The following is a 21,165-nucleotide window of genomic DNA, read 5'->3' on the forward strand; positions in this document are numbered from 1 at the left end:
GCAGCCTCGTGGGCTGTATTTGACAAGTATTACCAGCTTACAGACGAGAGCCCTGCTTACGGGGCAGCCATGATACTCCACCCGTCGAGGCGGATGGCCCACATCAGGAAGAACTGGCCGAAAGCGTGGCACAAACCAGTCCTTGACGGCGTGAAGAAGTACTGGGAGGATCATTATCAGGGACTGCCGATTACAACCACAACGCCCGAGTTACGAGATAGCCTACAGGCGCTCGACGAGTATGACCTGCTTGCTCGAGAGCTGGATGTCGTTAGCCCAGCCATGTGCAACCTCGACGAGTACAAAGCTTTCACTGCAGAAAGTCCGGTCGCCATCGATTGCTCCCCGCTCGCTTGGTGGCTGAGAGAGGAGCAGCAGCAACGATATCCCCGCCTATCTAGAATGGCCATCGACATCCTCTCAATACCCGCCATGTCAGCTGAGCCAGAGCGCGTCTTTTCCGGCGCACGGCGCACGATATCGTGGGACCGATGCCGGCTGGGAAGTCGTACAATCGAGAGGGGAGAGTGTATAAAGAGCTGGATCAAGAGCGGCATCACGCAGGGGATTCCGGTTGACTTGGCTGAGGAGGGGGACGACGAGGAAGCGGGTGGTATGGAACAGTGGCGACAGTCAACACCTTGCTCCTCCTAGGACTAAGGTCATTACATGTTAAGATTATTAATTAGATGACGTCACTTTGCGTATTCCATACGTATGGAATAAGCTTCCATACGAGGTCCATTCCATATTCCATATTCCATACAGGCCTGTATGGAGTATGGAGTATGGATAGAAAGCCTGGCCATTGGGCGAGTGTCCGATGATGTACACATTCTCGCCGGCCCTCTCCGCCCCATCGAGCTCCTTGATGAGCCACTCAAGCTGGTTCTCAACATCCTTATTGTCAAAGTCCTTATACCTCCAGAAGTTTAGCCGGTAGTAAAAGTTGGTGTTGATGGAGATGACGCGCAGGTTTCCGAATGGATACTTCGTCGAGTAGGCACCAAAGTTGTTGACCTGTGCCTCGGCAGCCGGGTCCAGCCACGGGGACCATTCCTGGGCAAGCAGGCCATACAGCCATTGCGTGTCATTGCCAATGTCACTGGGCTGGAAGAGGTTGACGGGATGGGCCTCGTGGGTGCCGGCGGTGGCGTAGACTCTCTTGAGCTTCTGCTTCATGACGCCGTACGCGTGTTTGACTGGAGCAGAGTCAGCATCATACCGTCGAGCCGGGGCTATGAACCCGGTGTCAACGTCCAAGTGGGAGAGGGCCAGACTGACTCGAGGCCGTGTTGTAGGCTTGCGTGGTTTCCCAAGTCGTGTCATCGACTATGTCACCCGTGAAGAGAGCAAAAGCGGCATCGGAGGCCACGGCATTGATGGCCTCATACATGCTGGCCTCGAGACTCAGGGGCGTGTCGCACGTATGCTCGCCGTTGGGGCCGGCGGGAGATGTGTTGCTGCCGGGTGCGTCGTCGTTCGTATACGGCCTGTAGCAACACTCAGAGTCAGCCTCCGCGCCGCTCCGCAACAACCTCACGACTGCGGGAAAAGAGAGAGACCGCGTTCGTACCTGCAGCATGTCGGCTTGGTGCAGTTCGTTTTAGCACCCGGCGTATAAAGCGGGTCGACATGAATATCCGAGTAATGGACGACCTTGAGTGGCGGCATCTTGCGGCTTGGCTCAGGGCGACCACCGGCCGGCTTGGGCGATGGAAATGTTATGTTCCATGGCTCGACGGCTGGGTAGCCACAGGTGCTCCAAAAGTTAGAACAGAACGTCTGGGCACCGCGCGAAAAGTCGCCCATCGCCCTGGCGGCGGCGGCGACACTGGGTGCCTCGAGGCCAACCCAGCCATCGCAGACGTCGTCGTCAAAGTGCTACCCCGCGTGTTAGCTGCGACGGAACTGCTGCTTCAAGGCAAGAGTTGCGAGCCATACCGTGAGCACCTCGCAGAGCTTTTTGAGAGACCAGATGAAAGCGGTGTCGCCAGCTAAGAGGGCCGCCTGAAGCCCTCGCATGTAGGTCTATGATGTCTAAGTCAACGTGGTCCAAGAGAGACAGGCGCTGGGCGTGGATCAGTTACCGCGCAGGGCAAGCACAAGTCTCGAGACTCGACCTTCCCACGGAGGTCATCAATATGTCCCGAAGCTTGCAAGGCGTTCGAGGTCAAGACATCTCGAGGCGACACGCCCCTGATACCGTCGAGGGCCGCGCCTTGGACTGCCCGCCCGAGCGCCAGAAGTGGCAGAAACGAGTGAGCGCGCATCGTCAGAGCTATAGAAGATGAGAATTCACAATGTTTGAGCGTATTGTCTCTTGATCCTAAAGCGACGTTGATTTGCTGACTTTCGTGGTTGGAGGAAAGTCGAACGGAGGCGCGCCGTCTATCGACTTTATACTCGTCATCTTCCATAAATATGACGAACAAAAGAGACAGGATATCGCCGACGGACCGAGACTACTCACAGGGACTGCGAGGGTGGAAAGCGATTACGGAGAATGACAATACTACATGAGGCCGCACCCAGCTATGACGGAAGGCGAAAGACTTGGCGCCGGGCGACCGTTGCAGGTGTGAACGTACGACCGTCAAGTCGAACGACACGGCAGAGGCATGTCCACTGCATGAGTGCAAGGGAAACTGCGATACGAGCCAAAGGCTATGCTGTCATGGCGTTGCGTGGTTCATGCACAGAGGAGGAGCAGACTCGGCGCCATGTTGTCTGGGATGGACGACGACGATAGTAGATCGTGTATCATCATCCGATATGGGAAACGAGAACATGTGAGGCTTAGCGTGTGGGTTCCGTAGCATCTAGATGGGTCAGAGGTAGGGAACATTGAGAGGAGCTCGAGACACGGAGTAGAGCTCGACATGGTGTTCCGAGATGACTGAGTTTGGGGATGCATGCACCCCCGGCTTAGAGTCTCAGACAAACCCCGGTCGACGTAGAGGACAGCGTTGGCAACGGTGATACAGTCATCATGGTATCATTGGTGTCCCTAAGCCGGCTTCATGTAATTTGTACACAGTAGATCCATAGTAGAGAGTGTCCCATGCGTACCGTACGTAAATGTATCGACTTCAACGCTGGCCATCTCAGGGAAACCCTTTCCCCCAGTCCGTCCAGAGCCGGAATCGGCTCCGGGATTGATCTCCACGATCTATCCCTTGCGTCTGCATGCTACCTTATCACTTGCATCATGGCACTCAAGACCAGCAAATTGCACTGGACAACAGGCCATGTCCTCTGGCCCGATGCCTTTCTTTACTACTTGTATGTGCAATATTGAACGGACTTGCGTCGAGCGCTCGTATGTTCAATGCAGCGAGATGCGTGATAGTAGGTATCCACGAGTAGACAGGGTTTTGCCAGTCGAAACCCACTGCATGTTATGTCGCATAGTACTACATGTATCTTCCGAGGAAGAATGTATATTTCTGTGCGTGAACGGACATACATGTACACTCCTCTGGCAGTCAGTCCCTGAGACTGAACTGAGCCAAGACTTGTCGCAGGCCCTATTCTCTTTCCATGAAAGCCAACGACAGGTAAACTCCCACCGTTGCCATGACCCATACCGACGTTTCGCAACTCTGACGTACGTCAAAACACGTCCAGCACGCCAGTGACTTGCTTGTCCCAATCCGCACCTCCTGCTTCACGAACTGCATGTGGACCCTTGGCCCCCGGCGATCCCGTACTTTGACCACCGGCCGCTTCGCTCGATTCGAGCATTTGCTCCGCACGCAGTCATAAAAGCTGGTCTATCATGAAGTTGCATCGTTGCCCCATGCAGCAACGCGAACACATGTGGTGCCATCGCAATGGCCGGCAGCAGAGAGGCCCGTCTGAGGAAAAGTAACAAGGCCACATTGCCACCGCCAAGGGGTAGTATTCGGTCATGATAACTCCAGCTCTTGACATAGGCTGAGCTGAATTCATTGCGAGAGCTCGTTTCATGCCGGCATGTCGCGGCGTATTGTACACTACTATACAAATCTAGACCCTGTAGCCAGCCCAAGAACCATCGTCGCTATGACGTGCAGTTCCGACCCGACGCCATTAGATTGGATGCAACATTTTAAACTTCTGACTTGCCGTCGGTCCCCGCTCGCGGAACCTCGGGAGACAGGGGCTTCTTGTCCCATGCAACGTACACAGGGTTTCCCGCCTCTTGCTGCGTCCTCATCGCCCTGTACTTCTCGCCCTTCTTCGCCATGATGGGCAGCGTGCCCTTGAACATGCGGTACCAGTCGGCCGCTCGCGCCGTCGGGTCTTGCGTCAGGACCGTCTTCCGCCGCTTCTTGATCTTGCTGTAGATCCGCTGAGCTCTCTTATCCGGCAGCTCCGTGATGGCGTACTGCACAGCCCAGTCAAAGTCCTTTTCCGGGCTTGATGGCCGTTCCACGAAGCTGCCGTTGACTCGGTTGCGAATCGTCACGTACATGCCGAGGATCTCACGATCCTTCTCCTCTTGCCCCTCGGTATCCTTGTCGGCCTCCTCGGCGGCGGAGTCAAGCTCCGTCGATTCTTCGGCGGACTCCTCCTTCTCCTTGACTGGCTGCTCGCCGCCGGCCGCCTCAGACTTCTTGGACTGCGTTGCCAAGTCGGCAAACTTGCGCTCAAACGTCTTGAGGTTGCTCGACTTGTCATCGATACCCTCCGTGACCCGCAGAATGAGATCAGTCAGCGACGCAGTCTCCGCCTTCGTCTCCTGGCCTGATGACTCTGAAGCTTGTCTGCCTTCCTCCGACGCCTCCCTTGCCTCGGCCGCCTCGCGAGCCTCTTTGCTCACCGATGAGTGTGCCGTCAGGGCCGCAACCAGATCATCGACATACTTTTCGCTTTCCACTTCCGTCTTGTCGCTGAGCAGTCCGCTCTGCTCCAAAGCGTCTTGCACCGCCTCCTTGACCGACGAGATGCCCAGGCTCTCGTTCTCGACCGAGTCTTCTACCTTGGCCATCATCTCTTTCCACGCTGCATCGCTCTGCGGGTCGCTTGGTGCCGCCTCGTCTGCAGCCTTGTCTGTCTCGTCTGATTGCTGCTGCTGCTGCTCGGCCTGGGCATTTGCCTCCTCCTGCGCTGATTCTGCTTCGCTCTCCTCCCGGCTGAGGCCGAGAATCTCTCGCTCAAGCTGCTCCACGGATGGTTTGCCTGCCTCTTGCGTTCGCCTCATCTCCTCGTCGGTGACGGGCTCGACGAAGAAATATGTCAGAGGCACCTTGGTCGGGCGCGTCTCCACGTGCAATCGCAACGTCCTGCCGGGGAACTTCTTGGTGGCTCGGTCCATGAGATCGTTGAGCAAGGCAATGCTGCACTTGAACTCCTGGTCCCCCAATCGTCTGTCTGGCGTGCCGTGGATGGCATGGTCCATCTCCGACAAGCTGATGTACTGGAACCCAAAGATGCGTTGCGTGTTGTGGAACGCCACAAAGATGCCATCCATCCGCCCCATCCGCACTTGCAATGAATATTTGAGGAAGGCCGCCCGAATCATGTCGTAGTACTCACGCTCAAACGATTCCCACTGGCCGAAGCGCTTCCGGATCTCGTAGCCAACGCCCTTTTCGTAGCCTCTCACGTCCATGCGGATAGACACGACTGCTCTCGTCTTCAGGTCAAACATACCGGACCCTGGAAGTCGGGGGTCATAAGCGTCGAGCTGCGAGCGCATCATGAAGTCGCCCAATGTCGTATAGTGGTATGATTCCTCGGCATTACGCTCCTCCTCGGAAATTTGGTGCGACTTGGACCGGCGATACCGTTCAAACTCCTCCTTTGGTAGCGTGAAGAGCTTTTCCATCGACTTGCCAAGCATACTCAGGATATTCTCGGTATCATACTCCTTGTCCGAATCAATGGCGTACACGCCATCTTGAAAGCGGGCAAAGGCCGCGGCAGGCCCTCGAGTAAGGGCGGTGAAATTAGTTGACTCTGGTTCCAATGACCGCGACAGGTTGTCAAACGTTGGCTTGCGCCACGCAGAGAGGAGGAAGTGGAAGTGTGAGAGTATGGACGTCATGCTTGACGTGGAGCCGCAGTACTTCATGTCGTGCTTTGCGGCGAGCTGTCGCAGCTTGACGTCCTTGGACGAGGTGATGTACTCTGAGAGAGCACCAAAGTCGAACTCTGCCACCGGCATTATCGTAGCCAAGTAGGGATCAAAGTTGAACACCCGGGAGCGGTGGTCTTGTACGTGGTAGACGCCGGGATTGAACAGCACGCGGTCGAGATTATGCGCCAGCTGCGGAACGTCCGAGGGCCCCTCCTCTACGGGGCGGAGCCGTAGTCGCTGTGGTCGAATAATCTTGACGTCCAAGGCAGCTTTTGCCTTGGTTTTCTTTGCTCTGCCGCCGGCCGCTTTCTTGGGGCTGCCATCGTCTTCCTCAGACGGGCTCGGACGGGTTTCTTCCTCTGCACCCTCTTTGCCCTCCGCCGCAGGTTCGTCTGGACGGGTCGCCTTGACATCTGCCACTTCCACAGGCTTTGTTTGAAGCCTAGAGCGCAGAGATGTCCAAATGCCTGTTTGCTGCTGCGCAGGCGGCGACGCTGCGCCTTCGATCGGCCCTTCCTGCCCGCGCCCTTTTTGCTGGGATGCTGGGGCTTTTGCTTGTGTACTCGATGACGGCTTTCCTCTCAGCTCCTGGATGCGCTCGGACAGAATGCTCTTCCATGATCTGGGCGCCTCCTCTTGTGCAACCTTTTCGTCGGCGGCATCCTGCTGAAAGTTTCGGAGGTATTCGTTTAACCTGGCGTCAGAATCTGCTTGCGCGCCTTGCGCCTTCTTCCCGGTCACTTCCGCATGTCGTCTCCCGGGTTCGCCATCTCGTCGCTTGCGCGGCTTGCGTCGAACTCCAGACTTGTCCGATTCGTCCTCTGCTGAGGTTGTTGGAGCTTGTTCTGGCGATCGCGACAGGCTCGATGCCGAGAAGCTCCTTGGGAGAGGAACAACAGGTCGGCTGGTCGCAACGTGGGCTGCGCTACCGGCCAATCGACCAGGGCGGCATGTGGAGCGAAGCATGTCGGACGTCGAGAGGCTCGACGGTCCCTAGGGCGGGCATGACCAGAGCGTTGACGGCTGGAGAAGCAATGAGCAAACTGCCGGGCGCTGCCGTTGCGCCGCGACAAAAGGTCCGCCGCTATCGATAAGTTGCCGCGGGAGTTCTTCGGTGGTGATGGCGCATTGACCCCACGTGATTGGCTCTTTGCGCCAGTCAGTGACCTACCCTCCAGTGGCTTACCGTACTCTAACGTACTGCCGGCACCACCTCGAGCTTGGGCAACGACTCCCGCGAACCGCCCACCTGGCCACTGCCAGCCTTCGTCTTCCACCACCTCGTCCGCCATCGTCACCATACACCACGCTTCCCTGCAGGGTGGAGTCCTTGCGCTTCCTTAACCATGGGTGCAAGCGACTCCAAGATTGTCTTCAAGCAAGGCATCTTCCGGCTGTCGGAAGAACGGCACATCCCCGCCGACGACACTTACTGGACCTCGGTTTGTACGATCTGGCAAGGCCGCCCCGACATATCGCTGATGTATTCTTAGTTTTGGGAGCTTCCCGAATCCTCAGAGGATGTATTCAGCCTCTTTTCCCCGGCCGATATTCGCCGGACCCGCGACCGAGCTTTGGAGAATATCGAGACACTGATACTCGCGTTGACGTCACGCTTGTTTATCCTACGGCACCATCCATCGTTCCCGGACCCCGAGCTCGCTCCCGAGCGCGACGCCCTGAACTGCATCCGAATCTTGACACGTCTGCTGCCATACCTCTACGAGAAGGATAGCCTCGCCGCCTGGGAAGAGCGCTTTTTCTGGGCCGCGCGCAGGAAGAAGACACGGAAAGCCGCCATCGCGAACGAGATCCTCTTCGATGAGGCACAGGCTGACAAGCAAGAAACCAAGCCGGAGGCAGAAGAGTTTGAGGATGCGAAGCCCCTAGCGGAAGAGTTGATTGATACACTGGTCGACCTGCTCTTCTATTCGGACTTGACAATCTCTCGCCAGCCGCACGGACACCCCAAGGTGACGTACGCGATATGGCAAAGCGGTGTCGGATGTCACAACGCAGTGGCGACGACCAAAGAATACGAGAGCAACAGGTGCGAGATACTGCGACTTCTTCTTGCTCTTGCTGGACAGAGCATGTACATGACGCCTTCGGTGCTGCCGCAACGAGGGGTCAGGAGCTTGACATATCTATGCACCTGCCAGGACAAGCAAATTGTCTTGTCCGTCCTGTGCTCCCTGCTTAATACCGTACGTCCTGCCACTCCCGATGAAGTTTCAATATTGCTAACTCCCGATTGCAGTCACTCAAATACAACCCGGCAAGCTGGCGTGTACCGTACAACACACTAGTGTTCAAGGACACCAAGCAGATACTAGTAACGGATTCGCTGCAGTTTCTGCTAGCCCTGCTTGTGTATCCTATTCCGGAAGATGTACCAGTCCAAAAGAACTTCTATCGACACTTTCTCGGACGACTCCATCGACCTCAGGACTTTCAGTTCATCGTCGACGGAATGAACCGGATCCTCAGCCAGCCGCTTCAGGAGAAGACGTCGTACCTGCCAGGGGCGCAAGGAACAGCCAACTTTGCGCCCGAGATTCTCATGTTCTTCTGGGAGATGACACAGTGCAACAAGAGGTTCCGGTCCTTTATTATCCACACGGATCGAGCGCACGACTTTGTCATCCTCACACTGTTCTACGCGCTCGAGTACAAGAACGACTCTGCCAAGCAAGGAATCGTTCGCATGTGCGCCTTCATGCTGCAGACGTTGAGCGTCGAGCCCAGTTTCGGCAAGAGCCTGAACAAGCGCTTTGAGGGCCAGGAGAGCCTGCCGGCCTGCATTCGGATCAATGGCTTCAGGGGCACTTACACCGATTTCCTCATCCACTCCATTTATACCCTCATTACTACCAGCCAGGGTAGCTTCGCGGCCGTATATCCGGCGCTCCTGGCCGTCATCAACAACATTGCACCGCATGTCGAGAAGCTTAGTGCTTCTGGCAGCTCGCAGCTCATGCACTTGTTCTCGTCCATGTCTTCGCCCTCGTTTTTGCTGGCCAACGAGACCAACCACACACTTCTCCACTCCCTGCTGGAGTCAATAAGCTGCATCGTCGAGCACAACTATCGCAAGAACCCGGAGCTGGTGCTAGCCATTGTCAAGAACAAGAAGCGCATCGAGGCGCTGCGCACATTTACGCTGGAGAGTGGACAGGAGGAACTGGAGCGGCGAAATAGGCGAAAGAAGGACGATGGCGATTCCTTGGACCCATCATCAGTGCGCAGCTCTGTCGAAAGCGCAAGGAGTCCGCCGAATGCTCCGGCCCGTTCGCAGACGCTCGAGGAGGTGCCCGAAGATGGCACTTTTGCAATCGGCGACGACGAGGACGACAGCGACGAGGACCCGCAGCCAACTCCAGCACCATCAACCGTCAGCGAAAACCAGTCACAAAATTCGTCGACGGTGAATGTCGACGACGCACTTCCAGTCCAGCTACGGGGCATGTCCGAGAAGGCGCGTGGCAAGATGCCGGCGGGAGCGCGCTCGTTCTCTCGCCAGAACAGCACCACAAGCATCGCGACCCAGTCCACCTCGGCGCCGACGCAAGGAACCTCGTTCGAGCCAACAACTCAGTGGATTGACGGCTGGCTACCCGAGCTTCCCCTACACACTCTGCTCACCGTTATTCAGCAAGTGTCGAGCCTCTTACCCCGACAAGACGGCGGCAAAGACGTTGGAGGGACCGACTTAATGGCTCGCATTAAGGAGACGGAGTTTGTCGGTGTCGAACCGTCGCCACCGCGGATTCATTCCTTTGAGTGGTCGCAGCTGGCGCTGGCTTGGTACGAATCGCTCCTCTGGGGCGTCGTGTTTACGAGCGAGATGCAGATCGCCAAAGGTACCATGGGCATCTGGAACGGCACGTCCATCAAGCTCTTCCGGGTCCAGGAAACAGCACCCGAAGGGCCGACTCTGACATCTCCTCGAGGCGCGGTGGATGCGGTGGGAAGCAATATTGTGTCCCGTATCGGACAGATTAACATTCGCGGTGGATCGGCAAACGCTGGCACCGGTGCCCCGGCGAGGAGCAGCAGCTGAGCGGCCGCATGTCGCGATGGTTGTCAGGAGACGCGCAGAGCCACGCAGCCCGGAGGGGGCTTCCCCGGAGTAGATATGATCGGCAGGCAGGTGTGGCTTATCGGAATCCGGGACGCCAACAGCCAACAGGAATTCCGAGCTAACCTGCAAGGCGAGAAGAGGCCCGGACGATTTGCACCGGAGGCTGGTTTGGCCTGACCGACTCGGGGGGGTGTTTGACGCAAGTACTTGATCATCTGGCACACAACATGTACTGCATCGAAGGAGGGCCGCGCGTGGTGCCTTGCGTGTTGAAGCCAAGCAAGGATGCGGCTACGAGATGGGATTGGCATGGCAGATGTGGCGACGGGCTGACGTGTATGTTTGAGAGCGCGGCGTTTGTCAGGTGGTCAACAAGTCAAGAACAGTAAACAGCAAGGCAACGAGCAGTGATTTGCTTGTTCCGTGAAGCCGTTTCATGAGATGGTTCGGTGCTCGTGACGCCACGCAAAGGAAACATGTAAAACAGCCCCAGGAGATGTGTGGCGCATGACCCGAAGGACAGACAATTGCCAGCCTGTCTCTGGAACGTCCATGGGCAACAAACGACCCCGTACGAATGAAAGTAACTGGCCTTGCTGCGGGAGCGTTCCATGGACCAGGCAGAGTCGCCACGGGGGAGAAGCTAATGCGTGAGCTGCCTTGCTTTCAACAGAGGCCACCGCCACGAACGGCTTGGTGCACGTCGTCGCGGCCCCACGGCGCTGCCAGGGCGATCATTTCCGAGCGTCCCTCCAGGCCCAGGGCCCCCACGCCAGCACCGCCACTGTTTCAGAGGCATGTCCCGTTCCAACTTCCAACGTCCATGTCAGTTTAGCGGCTCACTGGGCGTGAACTTTTTTATTTTATTTTTTATTCTTACGAGTATTTTGGCGCGGTTGAGCCACAGGGTGTCTCTTGCTGGGAAGGGTGTTGCGTGACCAGCGTCTGGTGATGGGAGAGGGGGCCATAGGTAGCAGGCAGTGAGCTGTTTCCTGTTGTCGTTGGCGTTGCTGCATTGGACGCGGTCTGGGTTGTGCATTGTCTGCGCTTGTCTCGTGTCGTTTGGGATCTCGGCGGTTGCACGATGTCTGTCCTGTGTTGGGGTCTGTGGTTTCAAGGAACAGAATCTCGAGGATGGGGCAATATGCAGTGTTATCCGAGCAGAGAACAATCGAAAGAGGCATGCGGCGTTCGCGCAGAGGCGAATGCTCCGTGCATCGCCAGCATCGCCATGAACAGGTAACGTCGTTGCCTTGAACGCATGGGCAATACTTATCTGTGTCGAGTCCTCTCATGATGAAATCAGGGCCACGGTGTACAACAGCGTTACGGTGCAGTGTGTTCCAACCCAGCTTGTCGCGGAAAGCTGCAATATTCGTGATTAAAGGTCTGCAACTCTTAATCTAGGTAACTCCGGCTGAGACTACCTTACCTCATTCTAACCCTTGGTAGAACAGATGCACTTCCTATATTGCCTCGCGGCATTACTAATGCCTCACGCCGCAACATCATTATCCGTCACTCTCACAGGCTTCGGAGGAACCTCCGCCGTCGCCGGAGCTCGCCCCAGAGGCTCGTGGGCATGCTCGGGGGCAAGCGCCATGTGCGACATGTCCGTCACCGCACACGACATCGACAAGGGCCGCTGGTCCGTATTCGAGATGATCCGCGAAAACATCAGGAAGCACGACGGGAGGGGCGTCTACAGCAACGGGAAGCACATCTCGTGCGTCAAGTACTCGCTGGGTCCGGCCGGGTTCTGCCTCTTCTTCGAGGGCGTCAAGAACGGCAACAGAACCATGGCGCATATACACAGCCTGCTCAACGTCCTCGAGCAGGAGAGCTGCAGCAAGTGCGCCTGGATCCGCGTCAACGCCGACGACGACCAGGACAGAGGCGTCCTCAAGCTCGACTACGTCGGGAAAGTCGACTGCGACCCTTCCTGTCCCCCCCGCTAATAAGGCTAGCGGTTTTCCTCGTGGCCATCGAGGAGGACAGGTCTCGTGGTGGGTGCTGTAATACCCACCCCCCTCCTTCAGCCACGCGCGTGGCGCCACTGCCAGGACGGGCCGGCCAAGCAAGCATGACAGGGATTCTGCCCTGGATGTTTGAGGTGGGGAGCCCATCGCGGCTGGTGGGTGTGGTGGTGCAGCGCGCGCTCGCGGCTCTGACTTGGACTGGGCCAAAGGACCCTCGTTAATTAACACCAGCAGGAAGAAGGACGGTTGCGGCGCCGCGGGGACAGCATGACGGGGGCGCCGTGGGATGGGGGTGTGTACGAGTAGCGCGATGTTTGGCTTTCGAGACCGAGCCAAATAAATACCATCCAAGCCTCGTGTGCCTGGTTTTTTTCTTGTTGTCTTGGGTGGTTTCGGGCATCCACGACTTCCTGCCCGCTATAATAGCCAGGCAGACCCTGTTACGGCTGTGGCTGAAGACGGACTGACGGCAGTCCTGGCGACGATGGCTCCCGCAGAGGGCGAGGCGAGCGCGGCCTTTGGCGAGGATGTGAAGCCATACAAGATCCACGTGAGTCCCTAGCGGTCGACGCGAGAACCGGACAGACCGGTGGGAACGCATGCTGATAGAACGCTCAAGGTGTCGACCAAGTACCTGGACTTGACGAGGCAGAAGCTCGAACTTACACGGCTACCGCACGATATCCCGCGCCCGCGGTCCAGCAACTGGTGGGACCCAAAGCCCGTCGTCGAGCCTCTCGTCGACTTTTGGTAAGTGTCGAGCGCATCGGGTGAAAGCGAGCCTCAGGTCGCGTAGCTGACAGAGACGCACGTAGGTTGGAGCACTTCTCCTGGCGCGACCAAGAAGAGCACCTCAACGCCAAGGTGCCGCAGTTTCGCACCGCCATCAACACGACCGCCTCCGACATCCCGTGCCGCGTACACTTTATCCACGCTCGCTCGCCGCACGCCAACGCGATTCCTCTACTCCTGATACCCCCGTTTCCGTTTACGAACCTGTCGCTCGTGCATCTCATTCCTTTGTTCACCGAGCCGAACAATGCCGCCGCGGAGCAGCCCTTTCACCTCGTCATCCCGTCCCTGCCGGGTATGGGATTCAGCGACGGCCTGAGCAATCGAGCACATGTGGTTCCGACAGTGGCGGATATGCTCGACGTGCTAATGAAGAGGCTGGACTATGGACACTACCTGGTGTCAAACTCGGGTCCGGCCGTGGATGCGCTGCCGCCGGTAGACTGGAGGATCGCAAGCCGCCTCGCAACGCACTACACAGACTCGTGCCTCGGGGCGCACTTTGTCTCGCCACCACTGCACGCACCGACGTCTCGAGACTCCTGGGTGGAATGGGCCAAGTGGACTGCGGTGAGCATGTTCCAGACGCCGATGCTAGGCTACTCCAGCCAGGACATCGAAGCAATGAAGAGAAATCGGGCACAACAGAAGGGGGCAGCCAACCGTGATCCAGCACCAGCATTGTTGGGGTTCGGCAGCGGCGGCGTATACGAACCGAACACGCTTGCGTACGCCCTGTGCGACTCGCCCCTGGGCCTCATCCTGTTTTTCCTCATGATAATGCGCATAGTCGGTCCCGAGAAGGACTTATCGCCAGAGGACCTCATCAAACTCACAGAGTTGACTTGGTTGCCAGGGCCGGAGGGGATGATGAGGCTCTGGGCGCAATGCGCGTCCTGCCCGGATGGAGGCAGCAGAGAGGCGACTCGAAGAGCCAGAGTCGGCCTAACAGTCTTCCTAGGGGACACGGAGGATTCGAAGAAGGACGCGAGCGAAACGACAGTCGGCTTGCCCCGGCGAGCCGCGCGTCGATATGCCTGCCCAGCGTGGGCGAATCAAACTTACAACGTCGTGGCGACGAACCGCACTTCCGGGAATCCTGGCCTACTCGTATGGGAGAGACCACATGTGATTGCCTCTGGTGCAAGGGCGCTTGCCAAAGCAATCCTGCCCCTGGAACCCAAGTTAAAGCCGGCGCAGGAGCCCGGCGCGGTGCTTCTTGAGCAGGTGGTTGTCGAGGGCGGGCACAGTGCACCGGCTGAAATTTCGGGAACGACGATCCAGGCGGCGGGGGATGAGGCGGCAGGAGCCCGAAGCGAGAGCTATGTGGCATTCCCAAAGCCAGATGAGCGCGACGAGGAAGAGGAGCCGCAAGAGACCGGGAGCCCGCATGAGAGAGCGACGCGGCCCGTCACACCAGGGGAGGAGGTGTTGCCAGTGAGACCGCAGACTGGAAGCAGTAATGGAGGTGGCGAGTCGAGCGAGGGGAGCCCCAACACTGTCATTGCGATCCAGGTTGGCGCATAAGGAAGCGAATGCAGGTGGACGAGCATGACGACGCTATATGACTGTACACTTCAGATACCTAGCATGAATTATGGCCGAGCAATAGGCCAAAGTAATAGAAGCAGGGAGAATTGAATTGACCACGGCATTGAGTCATGGTAGTGGCGTCGCTGGTAGTTGGGTTCGGATTGTGAAGCTGGAGTTGCGGTGGTTGAGGTTGCAGGTGATTGAGGTGTCCCGCAGACACGCGGAATGGATTAATGTGGTCCGTGCACCCGTGACAGTGACAAGCTCCAGCAAGCACCCCAGCCCAGCCCAGCACCTCCCGCTTGCCTGCTCCTCAAGCTTCCTCAAGCACTCCAACTTTACGATTCCCAACGCTCGCCGCCAACGGCCCTCGCAGTGCCACGACTGCGCACCGACCAGCGAGAGCAGACGACGCCGGGGCAAAGCAACGACACTCTCGCACAGCTCGCCCCGTCGACAATGTCCCCGCGGACCCCCCGACGAACCTGAGACTCTCCCGCCCCTCGCACGACCGCCGCCGCCAGCATGTCGAACCGCTACGGCGCGCCGCCGATGCGCAACGGCAACGGCTATGGCAACATGGGGCGTCCCGACGATGAGTACGACCCCTACGGCGAGGGCTATGCCTCGGACAGATACGCCCAGCGCCCGTCTACCTCGTCGTCACGCGCCCCCCGCCCCTCCACCTCGTCGTCGCGCGGCCCTCCCCCATCGGTGCGCGCAATGCCATCGCGGTCCCACGTCCGGGAGACGAGCGCGGAGAGGCAAATCACCCAAGTGCTGGAGCATATCCGATCAGAGTGGCCGTCCTTATGCGACAACGATTGCGTCCCCGTCCAGCTCGCCCTGCAGCTCCTCGACTCGAGCTCCGTCGGCCGCGCCCACGAGTACCGCAAGTTTCAGGAGACGCATGCCTACCTGCAAGATTCGCTCAAGAACATCGTGCACGAGCATCACCAGGGCTTCAACAGCTCGATCGGCACGTTCCACAAAATCCAGGGCAGCATTCAGGCGTCGCAGAAGCGTGTCCGCGCCCTCAAGGAGTCGCTTGCTTCCGCCAAGACGAGCCTATGCTCAACCGACCCCGAGCTCAAGAAGCTGTCGGCGACGTCGCACGGCTACGATGAACTTTTGCAGACGCTGAACGAACTGGACGATCTTCGCGCCGTCCCAGACCAGCTCGAGGCCCGGATATCTGAGAAGCGCTTCCTAACGGCGGTCGAGGTGCTGCAGAATGCGTTGCGGAAGCTCCGCCGGCCGGAACTCGATGGCATTGGCGCTTTGAGCGACTTGAGAAGCTACCTGGCGAACCAGGAGACGGCCTTGATGGACATCCTTGTCGAGGAGCTCCACGAGCACCTGTACCTCAAGTCGCCGTACTGTCAGGAGAGATGGCAGAGCCTGGCCAAGAGTCAAGGCGCCTACTCTGACAATTACAGGGATACCAACACCATTTCGCCTTTCCACACTGTATTGGACTCCATTGACGTGGAAAAGGCCGTGACGGAGGACCCGATGAAGAATCCGGAGGCGGATACCTTTTACTACGTCACACTGCTAGTCGAGGCGCTCAACAAGCTAGGCAGGTTACAAAACGCCGTCGAGACCCTGAAGCAGAGGCTTCCTGTCGAGCTCTTCGGTATCGTCAATGAGACGATCAACGAGGTTGACCAACGGCACCCAAGCAGTCTTCGGGGAGGCAACGGCAAGGCAGAAGGACTGCTTCTGTACGGGACTCGAGAGCTGCAGATGAGGGCCGATGTCATCTACGACCTGCTGTGGACACTTTACGGCAAATTTGAAGCCATAGGCGAGGGCCATCGAATCTTCCACGAGTCGATCAAGTCACTCATCCGACGAGAGGGCGCCGGAAACAACATTGCCCTGCTCGGCAGCTTCAAAGAACTGTGGAACCTATACCAGAACGAGATCAGGTCTCTTCTCCACAACTATGTCACGACAGACGCCGATGTGTATCAGTTCGACTCGCCGACGCCCGGAGGAAACCTCAACGGTAACAAGGACGCCATGCGCGAGCACCTGTTCAAGTTTGCAGAGGCGGACTCCAAGTCGGTGGATATGGTGACCGAATACGATGCGCTCGAGGGTATCATTCACGCGACGGTGCCGGGCCTGACGAGCAACTCGCGAAAACCCGACTTGAAGAAGAATCGGGTCACTGCCGAGCCTGGCCTTACAAGACGCGATACCGGCAGCTTTGGTGCCGCCAAGCAGACCATCGGCTCGTACAAGTCGCTCGTGGAGCCGAGCGTCTTTAACATGAGCCTTCTTTTGCCGCCAACCCTCATCTTCCTCCAGCGACTAAAGACCATCGTTCCCCCAGGCTCTGACCTTGCCACCAGCACGTTGACGACATTCCTGGATAACTTCCTTGTTAACGTGTTCCAACCACAGTTGGACGAGACACTCGACAAGCTCAGCGATACTGTCTTTGGCGAGGCCGACTCCTTCACCCAGGACCCGGCATGGAACCAATTCGCCGCAAAGCCCGTGTTCAAGGGCGCCACGGCATTCTTCCAGGTAGTGACGTCGTTTTGCCGCATGTTGGGCACGATTCCACCTGACCAGGCTCTGAGCTCCCTCATCGTGAACCAAATGTCGCGGTACTACGAGCGTTGCTTCACTTGGTACAAGTCACTGGTGACCAAGACCCAGGAGCAAGCAGCAGATTCGAGCAACCTCAGAGCCTCAGCTCGGTTTTCTGTGCAACCAGACGACTTGCAAGAAACTATGATGAAGCTATGGACCGAGGATGAATTGGATCCGCAGCTCCTGGAGAAGGTGATACACTTGCTGATCGAGCAAACGAACGAGACGAGACTAGAGATGAACGACATCATCCAGGATCGGGACACCATCTCATCTTTGTGCCTGCTCTACACGAGCATGAAGTGGCTGGCGGCGAAGATCTCGGACTTGAGGCACATAACAATGCACGAGACGGACTCATCGCGGCAAGCGTTGCCACGACAGGCTAATCGACGGTGGACGCTGTTGAACGACCCCAACAAGCTCAGCTCGGATGAAGGGCCGGTCCATCTTCCGCTTACCCAGGAGACTGTCCAGTACGTGCCGACCGCCGCATGAGAAGGGGATTTTAGGCTGACCTGATCTTAGGACATTTGACAAGATTGTTACCTCGTACGAGGAGCTGGCCGGCACTGCGCTGCTGACGTTGCACATGGAGGTGCGCTGTAGGATCGTGTACTCGCTGCGCAACACGTTGTCGCCGGATCTGGCACCGTATCTCCTGGATCAAGAAGTCAGGGAACCGGATCCACAGATCCTGAGCCTCAACCTTGAGTTGGTGATGTTTGATGAGACGATTGTCCGCTTCCTTCGCGACAAGGAAATCGCCTTCATCAGAACCGGCCTCGGGCTGCTGATCAACTGCTACTTGGTGACCAACGCGCGCATGGCCTCGCCCATGAACGGCAAGGGCTGTGGTCGCATGCAGCTCAACATACTCGTGCTGCAGCAGAACCTCAAGAACATTGAGGAGGGCGTGGACCTCACCAGGGCAGCAAATTATTACGCGCTGTTTGACAAGGGCCCGGACGCCATTGTCGAGAAGGCCAAGGAGGACAAGGAGAAGGGCCAAGACGGAGTTTCGGAGTCGAACAGGTTCAGTTACGACGAGCTCAAGGCGTTGGTGGAGCTGTGCTTCAGCGAGCAGATGGCGAACCCGGAGAGAGGCATCGCGACGGCGGCGAAGAGGAGGATGGACGACAAGCTGCTGGGGCTGAGCGAGCATATGTGGCAAACGTGAGGGAAATACGAGGGCGGACGAGAATAGACACGCGCGAAGCTTGAGGCGGAGTCGCGGCGCGTACTACGTGCGCGGAACCCGTGCCGAGAGCGATGTTTTTAAGCTACGCCTATGGTTGTGCAAGCTTCGGGGTTTATGCGTCGGTTACCCCGTGCGCTGCTCTGTAACAAGATTCAGATGAATTTAGCCCGGTGTGAACATTAGCGATCAGCCACGGTATACTGCATGGGAGTCTCCAACAGTCTGCAGAGCTTCAAATGAACCTCGCGTGGCTCTATGTGGCTGTCGAGCTCTCTCGACAAACTCACGAACCATGAGACCGGCACAGTTGAGATTGTGCTCCGGCAATGACGTCGCATGACGCTGTTGAGTGTGAGTCTACATTCCGCAAACGCGACACGAGACAACAGGTCCGGTCGCGCGAGCGAGCGAGCGCGCGCTCTCAAGAGGGAGTGTTTCAGTTCGTCGGCGGCGCGGTGACGTCGCCATGCCGTGTGTGTCGCAGACAGGCAGTCGGCAGACGGGCAGGCCGCACGAACAGGAGGCTTGCTGGCTGGATGCGGGGAGGGACGCGGGCGCCGCACCAGCAAGGGCCAGGTCCAGGGCCCTTTTTCTTTTTTTTTCTTTTCGTCCTTTTGCGTTTCTTTTCTTGACGTGTCTCGAATCGGTCCCGTGTTCGAGGTTTTTCGTTTCCGTTTTCGATGGCTGGGCGCGCGCGGAGGCGTGGCGGCTATGACGACATGTGCCACGAACCGTCCAGGAGAATGGAGACGACGGAGTCCATGCGGGAGTGCTTCACACCGCAGATAACGCATTGCGCACAATGTGTTGAGTTTGATGGAATATAATTCATCAACTCGTACGAAGTGCATAATATATACGAGCGCACGACGGGGGGGCGTTGCGCAGTGCCGGCGACACGGGTGCTATTTTAAGACGCAGTGCCGGGTCACTTGGCTGGCCTCGAGTCGAGTCGTTGGCGGCCCTGCGAGGCAACAGCGAAAAGAAGCAGCACATGGATTGAATTTTGACCTGTTGGATCTCCTTATTACTGGCCGCCCGCAGAGCACAGAGCGCACAGAGGAAGCTGTGCCGAGCGCTCACCACCCCCACCCAGCAGCGGGCAGGTTTTGAGTTTGGGATTGGAACCTGGAAGGGAGCCGTGGGGCCAGGCCGCGGCGCCGTTGCTTCTTTTGGATCGGGGGGTGGTGGTTCGCCTCAGGGGCAAACACAATACAAGACACACCCGTGGACGCTTGTGGCGTTCCAGTTGGGCGGTGCCCGCTGCGTTGGTGGCCTGTGGCGCTGGGGTTCGCGCCGGGCAAGGGGGGAAACCGCGAGCGCACAGCTGGTCAGGGGGGTGCTCGAGGCTTGTGCGGGCCGGGAAGGGGGAAGAACCATGCTTCCATGAATCCATGGAACCTCCCCCCAGGGGACGGGCGTCGTGCTGTCGCAGATGTTTGCTCGCGAACCCTTGGGGATTTCTCCGGTCGAGAAGCCACCAGCTCGAGAGATGGAAGGATGTCGTCGTTGGCTGTAGGTAGCTACTACTAATATCTCTGGTCGCTTTGCCCGTTGTGCCGGGCCTCCTTCCCGGGGGCATCGCTCCCGCTCGCTCGCTCGCGCGCCCAGTGCCTTGCATTAACCCAGCACGGAACCCTCATCTCCGGCAATTCTCATTCCCCTCGCCACCACATGCCGCCGCCTCAGCAGCAGCAGCAGCAGAACAGGCGAATCGCGGCCCGTCGCAATAACCAAGAGCCTGAAGCTAAAGCAGAGTTGGGAAAATGCGCAATGGAGAGCGGGATCCGCTTTCAATGTTTGCCAGTGGGGAATGGGGACGCCGCCTCCAGTGGATCGTGAGAAAGAGAGGCAGAGAGAAAACGCTACCCTGGCCTGCCTACGGTGTCTGCGTCCTGGGTTATCGTCCTGGTCTGCCGTCGTAGCAGGGTACACGGCTGGGTGCGGGAGATGAGGCGACGGGGTAAGGTCGACCCTTAATACTACGACGTAAGATGCGCTCCCCCTGTGATTGAGTTTTTTTGGTCGCGGCCCCCTTTTTTCCGCGTGGTCGCGTCTGCCCACCCAAGCCAATTCCGCCAGCCAGCCAGCCAGCCAGCCAGCCCCTTGTGGCCATTAATCAAGTGCCCGCTGGCTGGCTGGCTGGCTGGCTGGCGGAATACAGTGCTCGAAGCCGCCCAATCCACGCGTCAGAGAGTCAGATGGATGCATCATGGACCGCCACCGCCGCACTCGACTCGCGGTACCTGCAGGCGCCAATGCCGTGGGCCCAGCCGGCCGAGTCGCTCACCCTTTATGGCTGTTGCTCTTACTGCTGTTTGTTGTTGCTGTTGCCGTTGGCGGTGGTGGCTGCGGAGAGAGGCTTTGCCAGTGCCGTGAGCCGTCGTTGGCTGGCAAGGGACTTGCTGTCCTCGTATGCTGTATCTTGTCGGCGTCCAGCTCGCCTTGTCGTCGCAGACATTCCCACTAGCAGCAGCAGCACGCACAGGGTCCGGGTAACTACTGTGGGGGATGGACACGTTTGATGCGCCCGTTGCCGACGTCCTCTCATCCCATCTCCCATCTAACGTTTTAACTACCCACGCGCACGGCGCAAAAGCCGACGGGGGGGGATGCCCCTGCTTGTCTGCCCATCTGGCCATGCTGCTTGACTTGCACTGACATGCGGCGCTCCCGTCCCATTTCCCTGGAGCTGGTCGCGTTGCAGCGAAGGGGCCTTCATCTCGTTGTGCGCGCGCCACGCCTGCAGCTTCTGCTGCTGCTGCTGCTCGACCACGGCCCTCTCCTCCCCTCGTCTCTCGCAGGTGCCGGCGATGGAGCTGCACGTGTATGCGTAGGTATCATGTGCATGTCTGTTGTCCGTGAGCGCGTCCCCGTGTGTTGCTCCGTCCGTGGCCGT

The 21,165-nt window shown here is 58.1% G+C and overlaps 6 protein-coding genes across 6 annotated transcripts; 4 read left to right on the forward strand and 2 right to left on the reverse strand.

Moving 5' to 3' along the window:
* Positions 1 to 685: 685 nt before the first annotated feature.
* Positions 686 to 2,025, reverse strand: PLICBS_009514 (uncharacterized protein; the record flags this gene model as incomplete). Its single annotated transcript, XM_065601653.1, has 5 exons — positions 686 to 698; positions 767 to 1,202; positions 1,285 to 1,493; positions 1,577 to 1,884; positions 1,945 to 2,025. 5 exons carry the CDS (start codon positions 2,023 to 2,025, stop codon positions 686 to 688), a joined length of 1,047 nt encoding a protein of 348 aa, XP_065457725.1.
* A 2,068-nt stretch (positions 2,026 to 4,093) lies between these two features.
* On the reverse strand, positions 4,094 to 7,033 carry PLICBS_009515 (uncharacterized protein; the record flags this gene model as incomplete). Its single annotated transcript, XM_018325124.2, has 1 exon — positions 4,094 to 7,033. One exon carries the CDS (start codon positions 7,031 to 7,033, stop codon positions 4,094 to 4,096), a length of 2,940 nt encoding a protein of 979 aa, XP_018176518.2.
* Positions 7,034 to 7,413: 380 nt separating this feature from the next.
* On the forward strand, positions 7,414 to 10,130 carry PLICBS_009516 (uncharacterized protein; the record flags this gene model as incomplete). Its single annotated transcript, XM_018325125.2, has 3 exons — positions 7,414 to 7,509; positions 7,561 to 8,274; positions 8,328 to 10,130. The coding sequence occupies 3 exons, from the start codon at positions 7,414 to 7,416 to the stop codon at positions 10,128 to 10,130; spliced, it is 2,613 nt and encodes an 870-aa protein (XP_018176519.2).
* Positions 10,131 to 11,752: 1,622 nt separating this feature from the next.
* Positions 11,753 to 12,109, forward strand: PLICBS_009517 (uncharacterized protein; the record flags this gene model as incomplete). The annotated part of the gene is made up of 1 exon (XM_065601654.1): positions 11,753 to 12,109. One exon carries the CDS (start codon positions 11,753 to 11,755, stop codon positions 12,107 to 12,109), a length of 357 nt encoding a protein of 118 aa, XP_065457726.1.
* Positions 12,110 to 12,614: 505 nt separating this feature from the next.
* Positions 12,615 to 14,449, forward strand: PLICBS_009518 (uncharacterized protein; the record flags this gene model as incomplete). The annotated part of the gene is made up of 3 exons (XM_018325126.2): positions 12,615 to 12,680; positions 12,750 to 12,880; positions 12,946 to 14,449. The coding sequence occupies 3 exons, from the start codon at positions 12,615 to 12,617 to the stop codon at positions 14,447 to 14,449; spliced, it is 1,701 nt and encodes a 566-aa protein (XP_018176520.2).
* A 531-nt stretch (positions 14,450 to 14,980) lies between these two features.
* Positions 14,981 to 18,245, forward strand: PLICBS_009519 (exocyst subunit; the record flags this gene model as incomplete). Its single annotated transcript, XM_018325127.2, has 2 exons — positions 14,981 to 17,541; positions 17,594 to 18,245. 2 exons carry the CDS (start codon positions 14,981 to 14,983, stop codon positions 18,243 to 18,245), a joined length of 3,213 nt encoding a protein of 1,070 aa, XP_018176521.2.
* Between the last annotated feature and the right edge of the window lie 2,920 nt (positions 18,246 to 21,165).

This window comes from Purpureocillium lilacinum (assembly GCF_023168085.1).
Source record: "Purpureocillium lilacinum CBS 284.36 DNA, scaffold_7, whole genome shotgun sequence".
Classification (NCBI taxonomy): domain Eukaryota; kingdom Fungi; phylum Ascomycota; class Sordariomycetes; order Hypocreales; family Ophiocordycipitaceae; genus Purpureocillium; species Purpureocillium lilacinum.